General features: G+C 39.1%; 1 protein-coding gene across 4 annotated transcripts in view; it reads left to right on the forward strand.

Moving 5' to 3' along the window:
• The first annotated feature begins 1616 nt into the window (after nucleotides 1–1616).
• TRPM3 (transient receptor potential cation channel subfamily M member 3) overlaps nucleotides 1617–13677 on the forward strand; it is a 332704-nt gene continuing 320643 nt past the window's right edge. For 3 of the 4 annotated variants that reach the window (XM_033237115.1, XM_033237113.1, XM_033237114.1), the window contains exons 1-3: nucleotides 1788–1844; nucleotides 6422–6501; nucleotides 8092–8296. In XM_033237115.1, coding sequence (XP_033093006.1) covers nucleotides 8294–8296 — 3 coding nt within the window. In that variant the 5' untranslated portion in view covers nucleotides 1788–1844; nucleotides 6422–6501; nucleotides 8092–8293. Of the gene's footprint in view, nucleotides 1845–6421; nucleotides 6502–8091; nucleotides 8297–13677 lie in introns of all 4 variants that reach the window. The other variant, XM_033237111.1, reaches the window with a different exon arrangement.

Consider the following 13677-nt stretch of genomic DNA (forward strand, 5'->3'; position numbering starts at 1 on the left):
GTTACCACCTTAAAAATGTTTCCGACCTATGACCTCTGTATCTATTTAAAATTTATAGTTTTTCTGCCCTTAATATTTTATGGCCTGCTTTTTCACATAACAACATGAAAATGTTTATTTCTCTAGGTAATTAAGCAGTCTTTTGAAACCTGATTAAGATCACCAAATGGCATGAAACACTGTTTGTTTGATTCCTCTCCTATTGATAGACTTCATTTGTTTCCACTTTTTCTGTATTATAAATAACACTGCAGTGAACATCTCTGTGTGCTCACATCTCTGATGATTCCTTTGGGATAAGTGCTTAGGAGTGTTACAGCTGCAGAGAAGGAAGGGTATATATGTCATTAAGGCTGTCACCACGTGCTATTCTGTAGCCAACTCCTGAAGACAGGCAAAGGGACTTCCTCCATCATGTGTTAAACTCAGTCTGATGTTTCATTTGGTTCTTATTTATCATAATGTTTCCCCAGCTGAAAGTCACTAGGTAGTTTATTGTTTCTTTCTCTGGGGAAAACTTGCAAGTGACAGACCAGAAAACGTGGGAGTTTGAAGAAGATCAATCCTAGAAAGAGCAGAGGGCCAAAAAGATGGCTCAGGACCTAATTCAAGTTTGAAATAAGTCATTCGGTTCCCAGTATTATGCTTATTGAGTGTCCAAATGACACGTACTAGGTGTTTTGACAGAGGATTATGGAAAAATGAAAACCAAAGCCCCATTGCCCTCATAGATTTACCGTCCACAAGAAAAGGGAACAATGCCATCTCTTAGCAATTACGTCTGTGTTTGGGAAGAGAAAAGTCCTTTGGAGATGAAGTGCTCATATATTCACTTTTTAAAAAGTATTTTTGCCTTCTAGAAATTTAAGTTCTTTTCTCCTCCGGTTTGTTCACTTATCCAGTCAAGAATGCTATTATCTAAAATATTCACTCTTGGATGATATATGAAAAAGCCCTTTCTATGTGACTGAATACCAGCTGGAATCTCTCCATTGGGCCACCCCAAATAAACATATCATGGCATCACAGCTTTTGATCTGCATCCATAAGCTACCATGGTCACAGCTCACCTCTTTTTTGATAAGGAAGCAGGACTGTAGGTTTCTAATCATACATTTGCAATTGCTAGAGGGGCAGGAGAATAAGAAGTATGATCAGACAAGTTTTATTATTGACATTTTAGAAGTTCTCGAAGGTCTCCGACAAACTCCAACTTCATTCTTCTCAGGCTCATGTTCAGGGACCAAAATATTCTGTTGAAACGCTCAGAGATTTTAGCAGTTTCTCTTTAAAGAAATGCTATCATTCCATTCTTTGGGGATGGTGGAACAATGCCTCTTGTGTGCTCCAACCACTCAGATCATTCATACACTGTTTCTTTAGAAGGATTTGCTTTCCAAAGTTGAACTTTCAGAACTCAGAACACCTTATCACATTTTCACAAGCTTTCTCTCTGAAAATGGAAAAAGAAAAAGGGAGGGGTAGGCGGGGGAGCCTGTTAGGACCTGTGCCAGTTAAATCCGATCTCTCCAGGGATTTGTTTTTCTTCTGGCGTCAGATTAGATGTTCAAATCAAGCAGTGTTTGAGGGCTGGGAGGGAATGTCCATGGGATTCTTAGTGAGGCTAATCCCGAAGCAGCACATTCCAAGGGGCTAATCTGCCCAAGTTCATTGCTTACTTGAAACGTCTCTTGGGGGAAGAGCCGAACAAGTGACTTTTTTTTTCCAGTGGGCGGTCATAAGAGCATTATTAACGGAATGACCAGCCCCTAGCTGCAGCAAAATGAAAGCAACAGGAGCTGCTCCGGGGACTGCTTTTGCCAGCACCCAGAGTCAGTGCTCAGGTAAAATGATTTCGGCTAACTTTTCTCTTGTTCAACTTCTTAATATTGGATCTGGGGACCTAGAGGAAGACCAAAGATCCACACCCAGGGAGGCGTGGAGGGAAAGGGCAAAATGAACATATGAATTTAGTACCTTTGGGTTGGGGATGTTTTTTTTGATGAAGACAGGATATACATTTGAAACGAGAGGGTGACAAATGAGAAGCATTGTGAAGCTTCTCTTGTAATTTGTTCCTATAAAGTTAGTGAACTCTTTCCTAATCTTGCAATTACTGGTCTGAGTGGTTGTCCTTCTGTTAAGCTTCCCTGCTGAAGAAGAGATTGCAACAGCACGTTCTAAGGTTTTTTGGAAATGAGTTTAATATACCCTGTGTGTATGTGCTTGTAAATCTTCCTGCCTGGAGAACTTGATTCAATAGCTGGTGGGGAGTACATAGTAAGAAGATTCAAAGTAGTTTGAGGACTAACATTTGTAGCGAAGACTTTGTGAAAACCATTGAATCCTGCTTAAATGAAATGACTTAATTTTCTTAAAGCAATATTTACAGACTTTTGTTTCCATTATTTTGATGTTGTATTGACTGTGTATTTACCTTTCAAAATTAGTAGTTGCTTTATTCTTTGAGGGTAATCATTACACTTTGTTCAATGTGAGCGTCCTCATTTCTGTTTTGAATATGATGTCTTTTAATTATTAGCCTTTGAAAAACACTTCCCTGTTACACATCACACATGACTGATGATGCAGAAAGACAAGAAAGAAAATAGCCAGTCCTTCACAAACTCAGTCATGGTTATGTGCATTCTACCTTTAGAAAAGAATATACAGAGAGGTTTTCTGGGGGCCATAGAAGGCATCTTTTCTAAGCGTACATGAGACTTCCAAAGCATATTTAAAAAGAAAATATTTTAAGACATGATGTCTGTTAAAGTTTTGTATTAAAAGAGAATTGAAGGGTCAGCTAGAAACATAGCACATCAAAACTATTTCATGCTTTCTAACGTTGAGGATAACTATTCTGAGATAACTGAGTTGGATATTGAAGCAAAATGTAAAGCTTCCTATACAGTAGTTCAAAACCTTCAAACAATGAAAAGGAATTTGTTTAGGAAACAAGTTAAACCAGGATTAAACGTCAAAATGCCCTCTCCAATAAAATAAATTTAAAAATCTAATACCTGATGTTCAATGTTCACACTAAAGACCTGAATAAAAGCATGATAAAGCGAAGCTCACAATATAGTAATTATGCATGATACTTTGTAGAATTCCTAACTCATGTGTTGTACCTGCTTTCTTTCTATTGTGTATTATACTTAATGAAAAAATCCAATTTAATTATGAATGATGGAGAAATTTCTTAATGTTCTGTTTCTCTTTTGTTTTATTCCCAATTTTCTGTGCCTTTGCAAGGGAAATGATTAATCTGCTAATAATAAGAAATAAAAATGATTCTCAATCTTTTCGCTAACAATGATGTAGCATTTCACCTTTGAGAAGGTAATTAAGTAGCAAAACTACACATGAATTAAATTATTTTTTTACTGAAACGCTAACTGGCTGGCAATCCATATGTAGGAATGCTTACCACCCATCATCTGACTAAAACTTCCAGTGCTTTCCAGGCTAACAATGGGATCCATGAGCAAGAGAAATAAAGAAGGTGTCCTTGAAAAGTCTAATCCATTTGTCTTTGGAGCACAGATTCTTAAATGAGGGGTCTTGTGCTTACATTTCTTTGCTGTATAGCCATTTCTTGAGTTCTGGTGTCTTCCTAATGTCCCACCTTCATCCTTTACCCCAAGGAGAAAGGAAGAAGACATAGCAGAGTATTCATTCTTGCACATGTGAGGACTAGAAGAGGGGAATGAGAAAGGGAAAGATGCAGGATGAACTGGTTCCAAGACCTGTCTCTGGGAGCCAGCTCTGTCCGAATGCCAGGATACTCCTGGGCATACCTGTAACAAGGGTATGTCATATCCATAACATCTAATGTTTTCATGGCAATTTAGCAGAGTGGGTAAGAGTGTGAACTCTGAAGCCACACTGTTCAAGTTCAAGTCCTGGCTTTAGAATTTATTGCTGCATCTCTCTGCCTCAATTTCTTCATTGGTAAAATGGATATAAAAGTAGTACTTGCCTCACAGAGTCCTTATGGGATCCAGGGAGACAATGTATTAATATATTTGGCACAAGGCCAAGCACATGATGCACGCTTACTGAATGTTGTTCATTGTTATTACCTGTTGAGCTCCTACTACATATGCCAGGTACTGTATCTGAATCATCTGGTTTGATTATCCTAACAACTCTTTAAAGTAGCTGGAATTATCCATGTGATATAGAAGAGGTTCCAAAATGTTAAATAACCTTCCTATCTACCTTGTTAGTGGCCAGCCAGGGCTTGTGGGTTCCTATCATCCCCAACACAAAGGGAGACCAATTTAGGTTGGGTCTCCTAGAGTAATTTCATAGTCCCCTCATCTGAACCTTCACCTGAACTTTTAGTACCAGAATCAACCCTGGACAGGTCTCTCTTCTTGGAGCAAAGCATGGTACTCCCAAAATCATCATAGCAATGCTGTATTTCAGGTATTGCTTCTGTCTCCATTTTATAGATGAGGAAAACTGAGGATCAAAGAAATCATGTAACTTTCTCTGGGTCACAGAGTCCCACTCACACCACTTTTTCTAAATGCAGACCTCATGCTCTACCCACGGCAAGGCTTGTCCCACTTTTTCTCAGTGAGCATTGGTCAGCACTCTCTAAAATTCCCAAATGCTCTCCCACAAAAGAGCTTTCTGAATACTGGCCAAAGTTGAACACAAAAAGAGAAGGAAAGTAAATTCTCTTTTTTCTGCTCTCTAAAGTGTAGGAAAAGTTGGTTTCAAATGTCCAGTGAAGAACGTTTTACCCTCTTTCGGCCAAGAGATATTATCAATGAAAGTATTCAGTGTCTAGAGAAAAATCATGGCCTATGAATAGTTTGGCGAACAGGTTTTTACAAAGATAAAGACTGGCTGTCTATGCTGCTAAGCTCATTTTTGTTACAAAGAGGTAGCCACTAGCCTTTTCTACCTGTTTGAAAAGAAAAATATTTGAGATTAGACATTGGGAATTTTTCATGTTTAGCTGAAAGACAAAACTGCAAATGTTACCTTTGTCATGTGAGAATGCAGAGGCCCCTCTGGACCTGAGGGTCTCTGAGGCAGGGTGGGTATTCCTTTTCATGTGGACAATGCATGAACACCCAGAAATTATTCCACGTGATAGTGACCATTACTGAAACAGGATGCAGTTTGTTTGTGCCCCTCAACCATGGCTCATGTTGCTCCTTGTAAAATGTGCATTGTCATGAGTATTAGGCAATTACTGCCTTCAGTGCCACATGCTTGCCTAGACTTCCCTTGTGAGAGAGGAGGGAGGTACAAGACTGAACTACTGAGGACCAATCAGAATTTAGCACAGCTTATAGACATCTGAGTCATTGGCAGAGTCAAGATTAATTACCGTTCAACCCATGGGGGCTTATAAGAGTTAACAGCATCGAGACAGGTCAAATCAACAGCTCAGTTGTGCTTTAGTCCTGTATATAAGAGTGTGAATTTAGTACTGATGCTGCATTAGAGAGAAGATGATGCCATGTAGAAATAACATTACAGGTTGCTCTAGCAACTTCCATCTTAAAGGCTTAGAGAAGGAATCTTCTGAGCAGCTTGTTGAATTTCACGGGAGACTCCTCTGCTATTGCAAATACTGGTAAAGAAAACCATGAAGGGATGCAGGATGGACAACTGCTTTGGAATAGAGATTGTACAGTTTTCCGGAACATCCTTTGTCCATATGGGAACCCAATCTCAGTGGCAGGACTTCTGGGTGGACGGACCCAACAGTGCCCATTCTAAGAAGCTGTATGTGCTCTGCTGAAGGACATGTAGGGTGCATTAAAAAATGGTGCTACCTTACTTTTTTCCAAAGGCATTACCTGTAAAATTTTGGACTATGATAAAAACATTTATCTTCCTCATGCTTTTATTTCCTCCCCTCCCTGCCCCCGCCCCATACTTAGCACTGACTGCTAATTAGAAAAAACATAGTGATACATTAGGACTTTTGAGTTATGCAATTCTCTTGCCATTTTTCTTTCCTTCTACAAGGAAAATCTAATGGAAGTGTCAGCCGTGAAAACCTTATACTTATTTAGATGCATTTCTTCCTACTACTGTATACTTGTTTTCTGTAAGGTTACAAACACACTATTCTATCCCTCCAAATTTATTTTCTCTGCAAATAGCATTGTCTTTCTATTCTGAATTTGTATATGATTCCATTGCTAACTTTTTTTTATTATGGTCAGTTCCTTTAAGTCTCAGTATTGTGATGTTAAATAACCTAATCAGCAGGTACGGGGAGTAATTGATTTTGTTATGTTTATGTGTGAAATAACCACAATTTCAATTCAATTTGTGATATATTAGTCTCATATGATTATGAAATTTTGCTTTCCAGTTAAAAATATTTCACAGTATGTTCACCTTTCCTTTTTTTTTCTTTTTTTTTTGTTTTCTTTTTCAGGCTCAGAAATCCTGGATAGAAAGAGCATTTTATAAAAGAGAATGTGTCCACATCATACCCAGCACCAAAGACCCCCATAGGTAATCTCGCTGTCTATAATGTGTTGAGAACATGAAGTAATTATACAAAAAACCTACAAGAGTAATCATGACCTGTTGCAAGGGAAACACTGTCAAATTAAATATCTTTTATATTGTTTTTGGACACCTTTGAAGCAGTCTTATTTCCACACACTATATATGTCAGGCCTATAATTAATTATTAATGTAAAAGCCTGTAAAGAAAAACATATATACCATTGTGGAAGGAATTAATCACCATATATAATAGTGGATTATGTTTTTTGTTACGGTTATTGGTTTTTCCTTTTAAGTACTTCTTCCAAATGCTTACTTTGTACCAACATGTTCTGCAAGAGGAAAAAAAGAAAGAGACTTAAATAAAAGACTCCTAGCAGATTCCTAACTAAACTGTAGGCCTTCAGATTCCCATTTAAGCACGTTGTTAGCACCCTATTTACCTTCCTTAGGATCAACAATATATGAGATAAAAAGCATTTGGGATAAAGTAGCGTATATATGTCTGAAATGCCTTTATGAATGGGCAATTTAAGAAATCAGTTTGAAATATAGACTGCAGAGTCTCAGAGACTGTCTGTGTAACCTTGCACAAATTACCTAACCTTCAAAATGACAATATTTCATCTATACAATGGATGCTAAATTGCTAGCTGGAGTGCAGTGGCCGGATCTCAGCTCACTGCAAGCTCCGCCTCCCGGGTTTACGCCATTCTCCTGCCTCAGCCTCCCGAGTAGCTGGGATTACAGGCGCCCGCCACCTCGCTGGGCTAGTTTTTTGTACTTTTTTTTTTTAGTAGAGACGGGGTTTCACTGTGTTAGCCAGGATGGTCTCCATCTCCTGACCTCGTGATCCGCCCGTCTCGGCCTCCCAAAATGCTGGGATTACAGGCTTGAGCCACCGCGCCCGGCCTTAAATTGTTAGTTTTTAATAAATGGCAGCTATGTATTGTAACTATTATTACTGGTAGTCATAAAAGTAGTGGTAGTAATGTATGAAGGACATTTTCATGATAGAGCAAAGTTTAAGTTTTCAAATATCTCATGAATATTTTTTCATTGTTTCATCAAGAACACTTAAGCCTGCAGATTTTTATTCTCAGAATTGGATATTTGACAGCAAATGTCTATTGGGAAGAGACATGTTCAGTTGTGACACACATATAAGTGAGATTCCTCATTTAAATGTGCATAGGAAACTTCTCCGCCTCAAAGCTCTTCAGAGGCCTTCGTGCTTTGATAGATTTGATAGATGGGCAGAGTGTGAAGTAGAAAAATCCAGAGAACTTTTGTTTGCAGGTGTCCAATCCTGAACAAAATGCCAGGTACAAAAGAGGTGGATGGAGAAGGGCAGGAGACAGATGACAGCTTATACAGCTAAAGGAAAATGGGTAGAGGGGAGAAAAGAAAAGATACGTATATCATGGAAAGCCTGAGTTTACCAATGCCTGATTTAGCCATATGGTGGAATTCTCCCTGAGAATTGACTGACAGGTGTTGGCACAGACTTGAGAATTCTCCAGCTGGTTGCCTGAAGTGTGTATCCCAATACTGACTAATACCAGGGGTTCACTTTAACCTCTTCTGTTACAGGTGTTGCTGTGGGCGTCTGATAGGCCAACATGTTGGCCTCACCCCCAGTATCTCTGTGCTTCAGAATGAGAAAAATGAAAGTCGCCTGTCCCGAAATGACATCCAGTCTGAAAAGTGGTCCATCAGCAAACACACTCAACTCAGCCCTACCGATGCTTTTGGGACCATTGAGTTCCAAGGAGGCGGCCATTCCAACAAAGCCATGGTAATCAGAAAGCCATTCAGTTGCTCCCAAGTGCTATCTCAAGTCTCAAGTCCTGAAAAGGGGTGGTTAAGAGCCTGACATTTAGTCTTTGGGCCTAATCTCTACTCTGCCACGGTCTGACGAGGTGACCTGCTCTGAGTGGCCTGCCCCTGTGTGTCTCAGCCCTTCCTCTACAAAATGGGGAAAAGAAAAATTTCCTCCTGGGATTTTTAAAGTAATTAGTGACTTTTAAATAATTACAGACACAGTGACCCTTATTATTAATTATTTTAAAATAGCTTTCTATAGTTACTCACTGTTTATTATGTTATTTTCTGGGTCTCATCTATTAAGGCATATTTTTCTAACTCCTTTTTTTACCCCTTTGGTGAGAATGTGTTGCCTTTAGACTTCTGTTTTGTTCTGTTGGTAACTAGCATTTCTCTTAATTCAAAGTAGAAATGGTTAACTCCGCCTATTTCTTTCCTTGTTCTAAGAGAAATATTGCCATCCAAATTAAGTGCTTTTTCTCCAAGCAGCTGTGCTCAATAACGTTCTCAATAGAAGAGTCCACATAAAAAGCATTTTTTTGAGTTGGGGAGACTTTAGGAAATATGCAAATGTTACTTCTAAGAGTTGTTGCTTTTAAATTTCACCTTTCATCATGGGCCACTTCCTAGTTAACTGACAGAATTTGTCTAGCATGTATTATGAAAATTCTAGACGCTATTGTCTAACAAGCTTGCTTCTAACTGTTAAAAGAGAGAAAACCAGCTGAGGGTGGAGCAGGAGATGGCTGATCTTAGGTGTGTCATGGAGTTTTTAAGTCTGGAGAAGAAATTTTGCTTAAAGAAGCATACTCCAGACCACAAGGGAAGTCACCTCACATGAATGGCAGTCGAAAAATGTGCAATAAAGCCACCTCTTTCTTCTCTTTTCTCACCTCTCCCTTCCCTGTCTCTCTCCTCTTCCCCTTTCCCTGCCTCGCACCCCCGCCACTGCAGTAATTTCTTTACCAAGAATGACTGACTGAGCTATTTTAACACTTCTTTTCTATGAAATATAATTCTGAGCTATATATTAAATTAAAATCAGTTCTGAACTATATTTTAGAAAGAAAAATGATGCTATTTGCAACCTCCAGCAAGGCTTGGGAAAACAAAGAATGAGTTAGTCTTGGCCTATACAAAACTAAGGGAAATGGAAATCTGTCAACTTCCTCACTCACTTAAGAGATGCATTTTTTCACACAAGATTATTAACTGTCCCCAATTCAGTATAGTCACTGTTCACAGTATGAGATTGATCCACACACAATGTAGATTCTCTGAAACCACGTGTTAAAAGTCATGCAAGGTCTTCCTGTAAGGAAAGTGCTGTAAATGAGGATGTGGCTTGCTGGATAAGAATCACTGTAGAGTGGTACACCCAGTGCCTTCACAGGATGCTTGAATAGTGCCTACAAGCCTCGTGTGGTTAGCCCAGTAGGCATATGATAAGCCTCTGCTCATCATTTCCACGGTTAAGAGTTAGTGGCAGGTATGGAGCACGAATATGCTTGTAAGTGAGAGCATCCCTCAACGTTGTCACCTTAGGAGACTCTGACCATGATGCTGCCATTGTGCAAATGTGCACTCCTCTGTCTTTTGGGGACTGATTTCAGACAATGTATAGATCACAAGAGAAAAGCAGTCTGTATTTTCATCAAATGGTAGTTTTAATGGAAAATGAATCAGAAGTACCTGAAATTCATAAAACCTAGAGCTTAGTCATAAGTAACTTATACTGTTTTTTACAAGTCCAGTCTATTCCATGAAGATAAAGTTTTCTACCATTAAAAAATATCTTTTAAAAATGGAGCATTAGTAATGAAGTATTAGTATTAGGAGTTTAGAAGCGAAGAATGTAGATTGTGGATTTAGATAATACAAGTTTAACCCAGAACCATCATATAATGCTATGACATAGATAAAATTACTTAAATTTTCTGAGCCTCGGTAATTTTATTCTGCTGTATAAATGGTTGGTATTACTGTCATAAGCATTAAATGAGATGACTTAGGTAAAGCACTTGGCATAGTGCTGGGCACACAATAGATATAAAATTAATGTAGCTGCTATTAATATTATACTATCGTCACTATTATTTGCTTCAGTTTCTGAAAGAAATTGCAAAAACATTTTGACTAAATACTTTGAAAGACACTCATTTGAATGCACATATCTTATATATTATTTTAGAAAGCCAACTAACTTTTTCAGTTAACATTTTAATATTCTAGAAGTTCTCACCCCTTAGCCTGCTGGTTGACCACAGCATTTGAAGCCACACTACATTTTATTTACAGCCTGACCGTCACTAACAGGCTATATGACTCAGTTTACTTAGCTTCCTACTGCCTCAGTTTCCTCACTTGTAAAATGAGGATAGTAATTCTTCCTTCATATGGCTGTCTCTAGAATTAAATGAGCCAATACATGTTAAGCACTTAGAATACTGTCTGGTGTTAAAACTGAGCCACTACCTGCTGTTGGTATTATTCCTACAGAGAGCTAACTTACTGTGCTGGAAAGAGAGGCTTTGCGATTAAGATGCATGATCTCGAAGTCAGACAGAACCGGATCTCAACCCTCACTCTCTCACTGTTTAACTAAAAGTCTTGATTAAACCATTTAACTTAGCTGAGCCTCAAGTGTTCTTATCTGTAAAGCAGGCATAGTTTCTTTATTTGATGTTTTTGAAGATTAGAGAGAAAACTAAAAGTATACACTTAGTACTCAAGATGTTTATGAAAATAATAACTACTTACACAAATAACAAAGACAGAGTAGTGAAACAGCTTCCTTTACTTCCCAGGAGTCCAAAGATGTGTTAGAATATTTCCATAGGGGTGCCAGGCTGCATAAGTCAGCAATCAGCTCTGTTCTAGTGAATGGCATTGATGACAGTCACTGGCAGGAGGGTGGGTCCATGACACCAGCCCATCACTGACAGAGATCTGTGGTCTGTAGATCACCACATTACATACTTGGACTTCCACTTTCAGTAAACCTCCTGTATCCACTCACTCCAGCAAAACAGTAAGTGAGACACTGTTGTACCTCAACAATTGAACAGCTGCCATGGGTGTGTTTTCACAGTGGACAAAACCAAGATCCCTTCTCATTGTATGACTTTCCTTTTTTGGGTTTTTTTTTTTTTTTTTTTCTCCTCTTGGAAATTTGTAGTGCATTTGACAGACCCTAAGAACTCTGGAGACTGAGACTCCAAACGAGTTTGTTAAAATGTGTGTCCTTCATACTATTAAAATACTTGTGCAATTGCTTTCAGAATCTATAGCAAATAATGATAACCACAATAATAGCAACTAAAATTTATGGAACATCTACTTCATCCCTGGCAGTGCCGAGTACTTACCTATGATAAGTACTTGTTTTATGTCTATAACAGTAGTATTGTTATTCCTACATGACAGAGTTACCTACTGCGGCCCTTAATAGTTAAGTAATTTCTCCATATTGCAGAGTAAATATATACTATATGTGTATTACAATATTTCACAGTGGAAGGAAAGACTCGAAGAAGCAGACAGATCTTCCACATAGACACTGGATCTAACAGCCCTTCTGAGGCCCCACATGGCTCTGTGGAACTGAGTTGTCTGTTGGTGATCAGGTTAGACAAGGTCGGCTATATACTTTGTGGAACCCAGTACAAAATGAAAAGGTAGGGTCCTGGCAGGGACAGAGAAATCAATCCTTCCTTCTGATGCCTGGCAGCCCCAACTCTCAGGGGATGGGTGACCCCTGCCATGGGATTGCCACCTTCACACTGGGACATGGCTGGTATTTAAGGCAGGTGAACTTCTGCCAAGTCATCCATGAAACACAGCATGGTTTTGCCAGCCCAAGAGAGAGAAGGCTGCTGCCTTATCATGACCCTGAAATGCTGCAAGGTACACACCCACCCTGACCTTCCCCATCCTGGAGAGGCAGCAAGGAGGTAGGACCAGGGACCACCTGTGGACTGAAGCTTTAAGACTCCACTGTCCCATTGAACTTCATTTACTAAACACAAATTGAAGAATAAAATTATTATAAATTATAAGACAGCAAGTGCACAGCAACGGACCCTAAGCACTGGCCTTCTGAACAGCGTGACTGTATTGGTCCCACGCCCACAAAGCTGGCTCTGAGGCTCGGTCTCAGAGGTTATGGCTGCCCTAGATGGTCTCAGAGCTGTCACTACGAGAGTAAACCTTTCTCTCTTTCTGAGTCTAATCAGCCAAATGAGAACCAATTTACCTTCTTATTACTACCAAATATTTAACAAGTGGAAGTTCCAGCTATTCATCCAGACATAAATAAGCATTTTGTCCACTTTGAAAACTTGCCCTTCAATTATTCTGATTCTTCTGTCTAGACAAAGGGGTGGTGTTGTCCACAGGTCAGAGGTCTCATTTTATCTGACAAGATAATTGTTTTGTGGCAACCTGTTCCTTCTTTACCTCTTATTCTCTCAAACGAACTGGCGCACAGTTTGTAGAAAGGGAAAATCAGCAACCACCGTCTGTTAAAGAGTGCCAGTCTTTGCATGGGGAAGGCAAGGTTAATTTTTCACTAAGATTTAAGTCAGATTGGCCAACTGATTTAATATGCCTTCGGTCCCCTGCCTCTAACAAGACTACTTGAAAGTTGAAATGATTTTTAACAAGTGGTCACAAAACTCTAGAGGAAGGTTGACTTTTATTAACTTTTGAAGCCAAGTTTGAGCCCTTGTGTTGCCAATGTGGTCTGGACATAATATGAGACACTCTGCAGGAGTTTGGGTAGAGGATAAAGTTGGAGAAAACGAGAATCATAATCGTTATTACAATGTTGCAGGCCATGTGAGCCACCTCTCTGCTCAGGAGCACTCTGTGTATCTGTTTCATCATGCAGGCAGTACAGCAATGTGTCACAGAGTTTAAGCCACCAAGGACACTTGAGAGATTGGATGCAGCGATTCTCAACTTGCAAATTTTTGAGACAAGCACACTAATACCTATGTCCAAGGTTTACTTCCAAGAGAGTCTCATTCATTGGTCTGGCATAGACCCTGGGCATCCAGAGGTTTTTAAAAATTACCCAGGTTATTCTACTGTTCAGTCAGGCTTAAAAAACACTGACTAATCTGAACCTAGAGAAGTTAAATTATTTTCCCAGAGTCACACAATTATTTAACAACATAGTTGTTGAACCCAGCCTCCTCAGGATTCCTGTCAGTTCTGTTTCTTCTCTGTTGTGTATGCCTAATACAAGCTATAGTAGATGTTTTGTTAGGAAATATATATATGTGGGTAATTGAAAGGAAGCTAATTATTATTATGTTTCTAGCTGTTGATAAGGGAACTTTGTAATAG

The sequence above is a fragment of the Trachypithecus francoisi genome, unplaced genomic scaffold (assembly GCF_009764315.1).
Source record: "Trachypithecus francoisi isolate TF-2019V2 unplaced genomic scaffold, Tfra_2.0 Lachesis_group16, whole genome shotgun sequence".
NCBI classification, from domain to species: Eukaryota; Metazoa; Chordata; class Mammalia; order Primates; family Cercopithecidae; genus Trachypithecus; species Trachypithecus francoisi.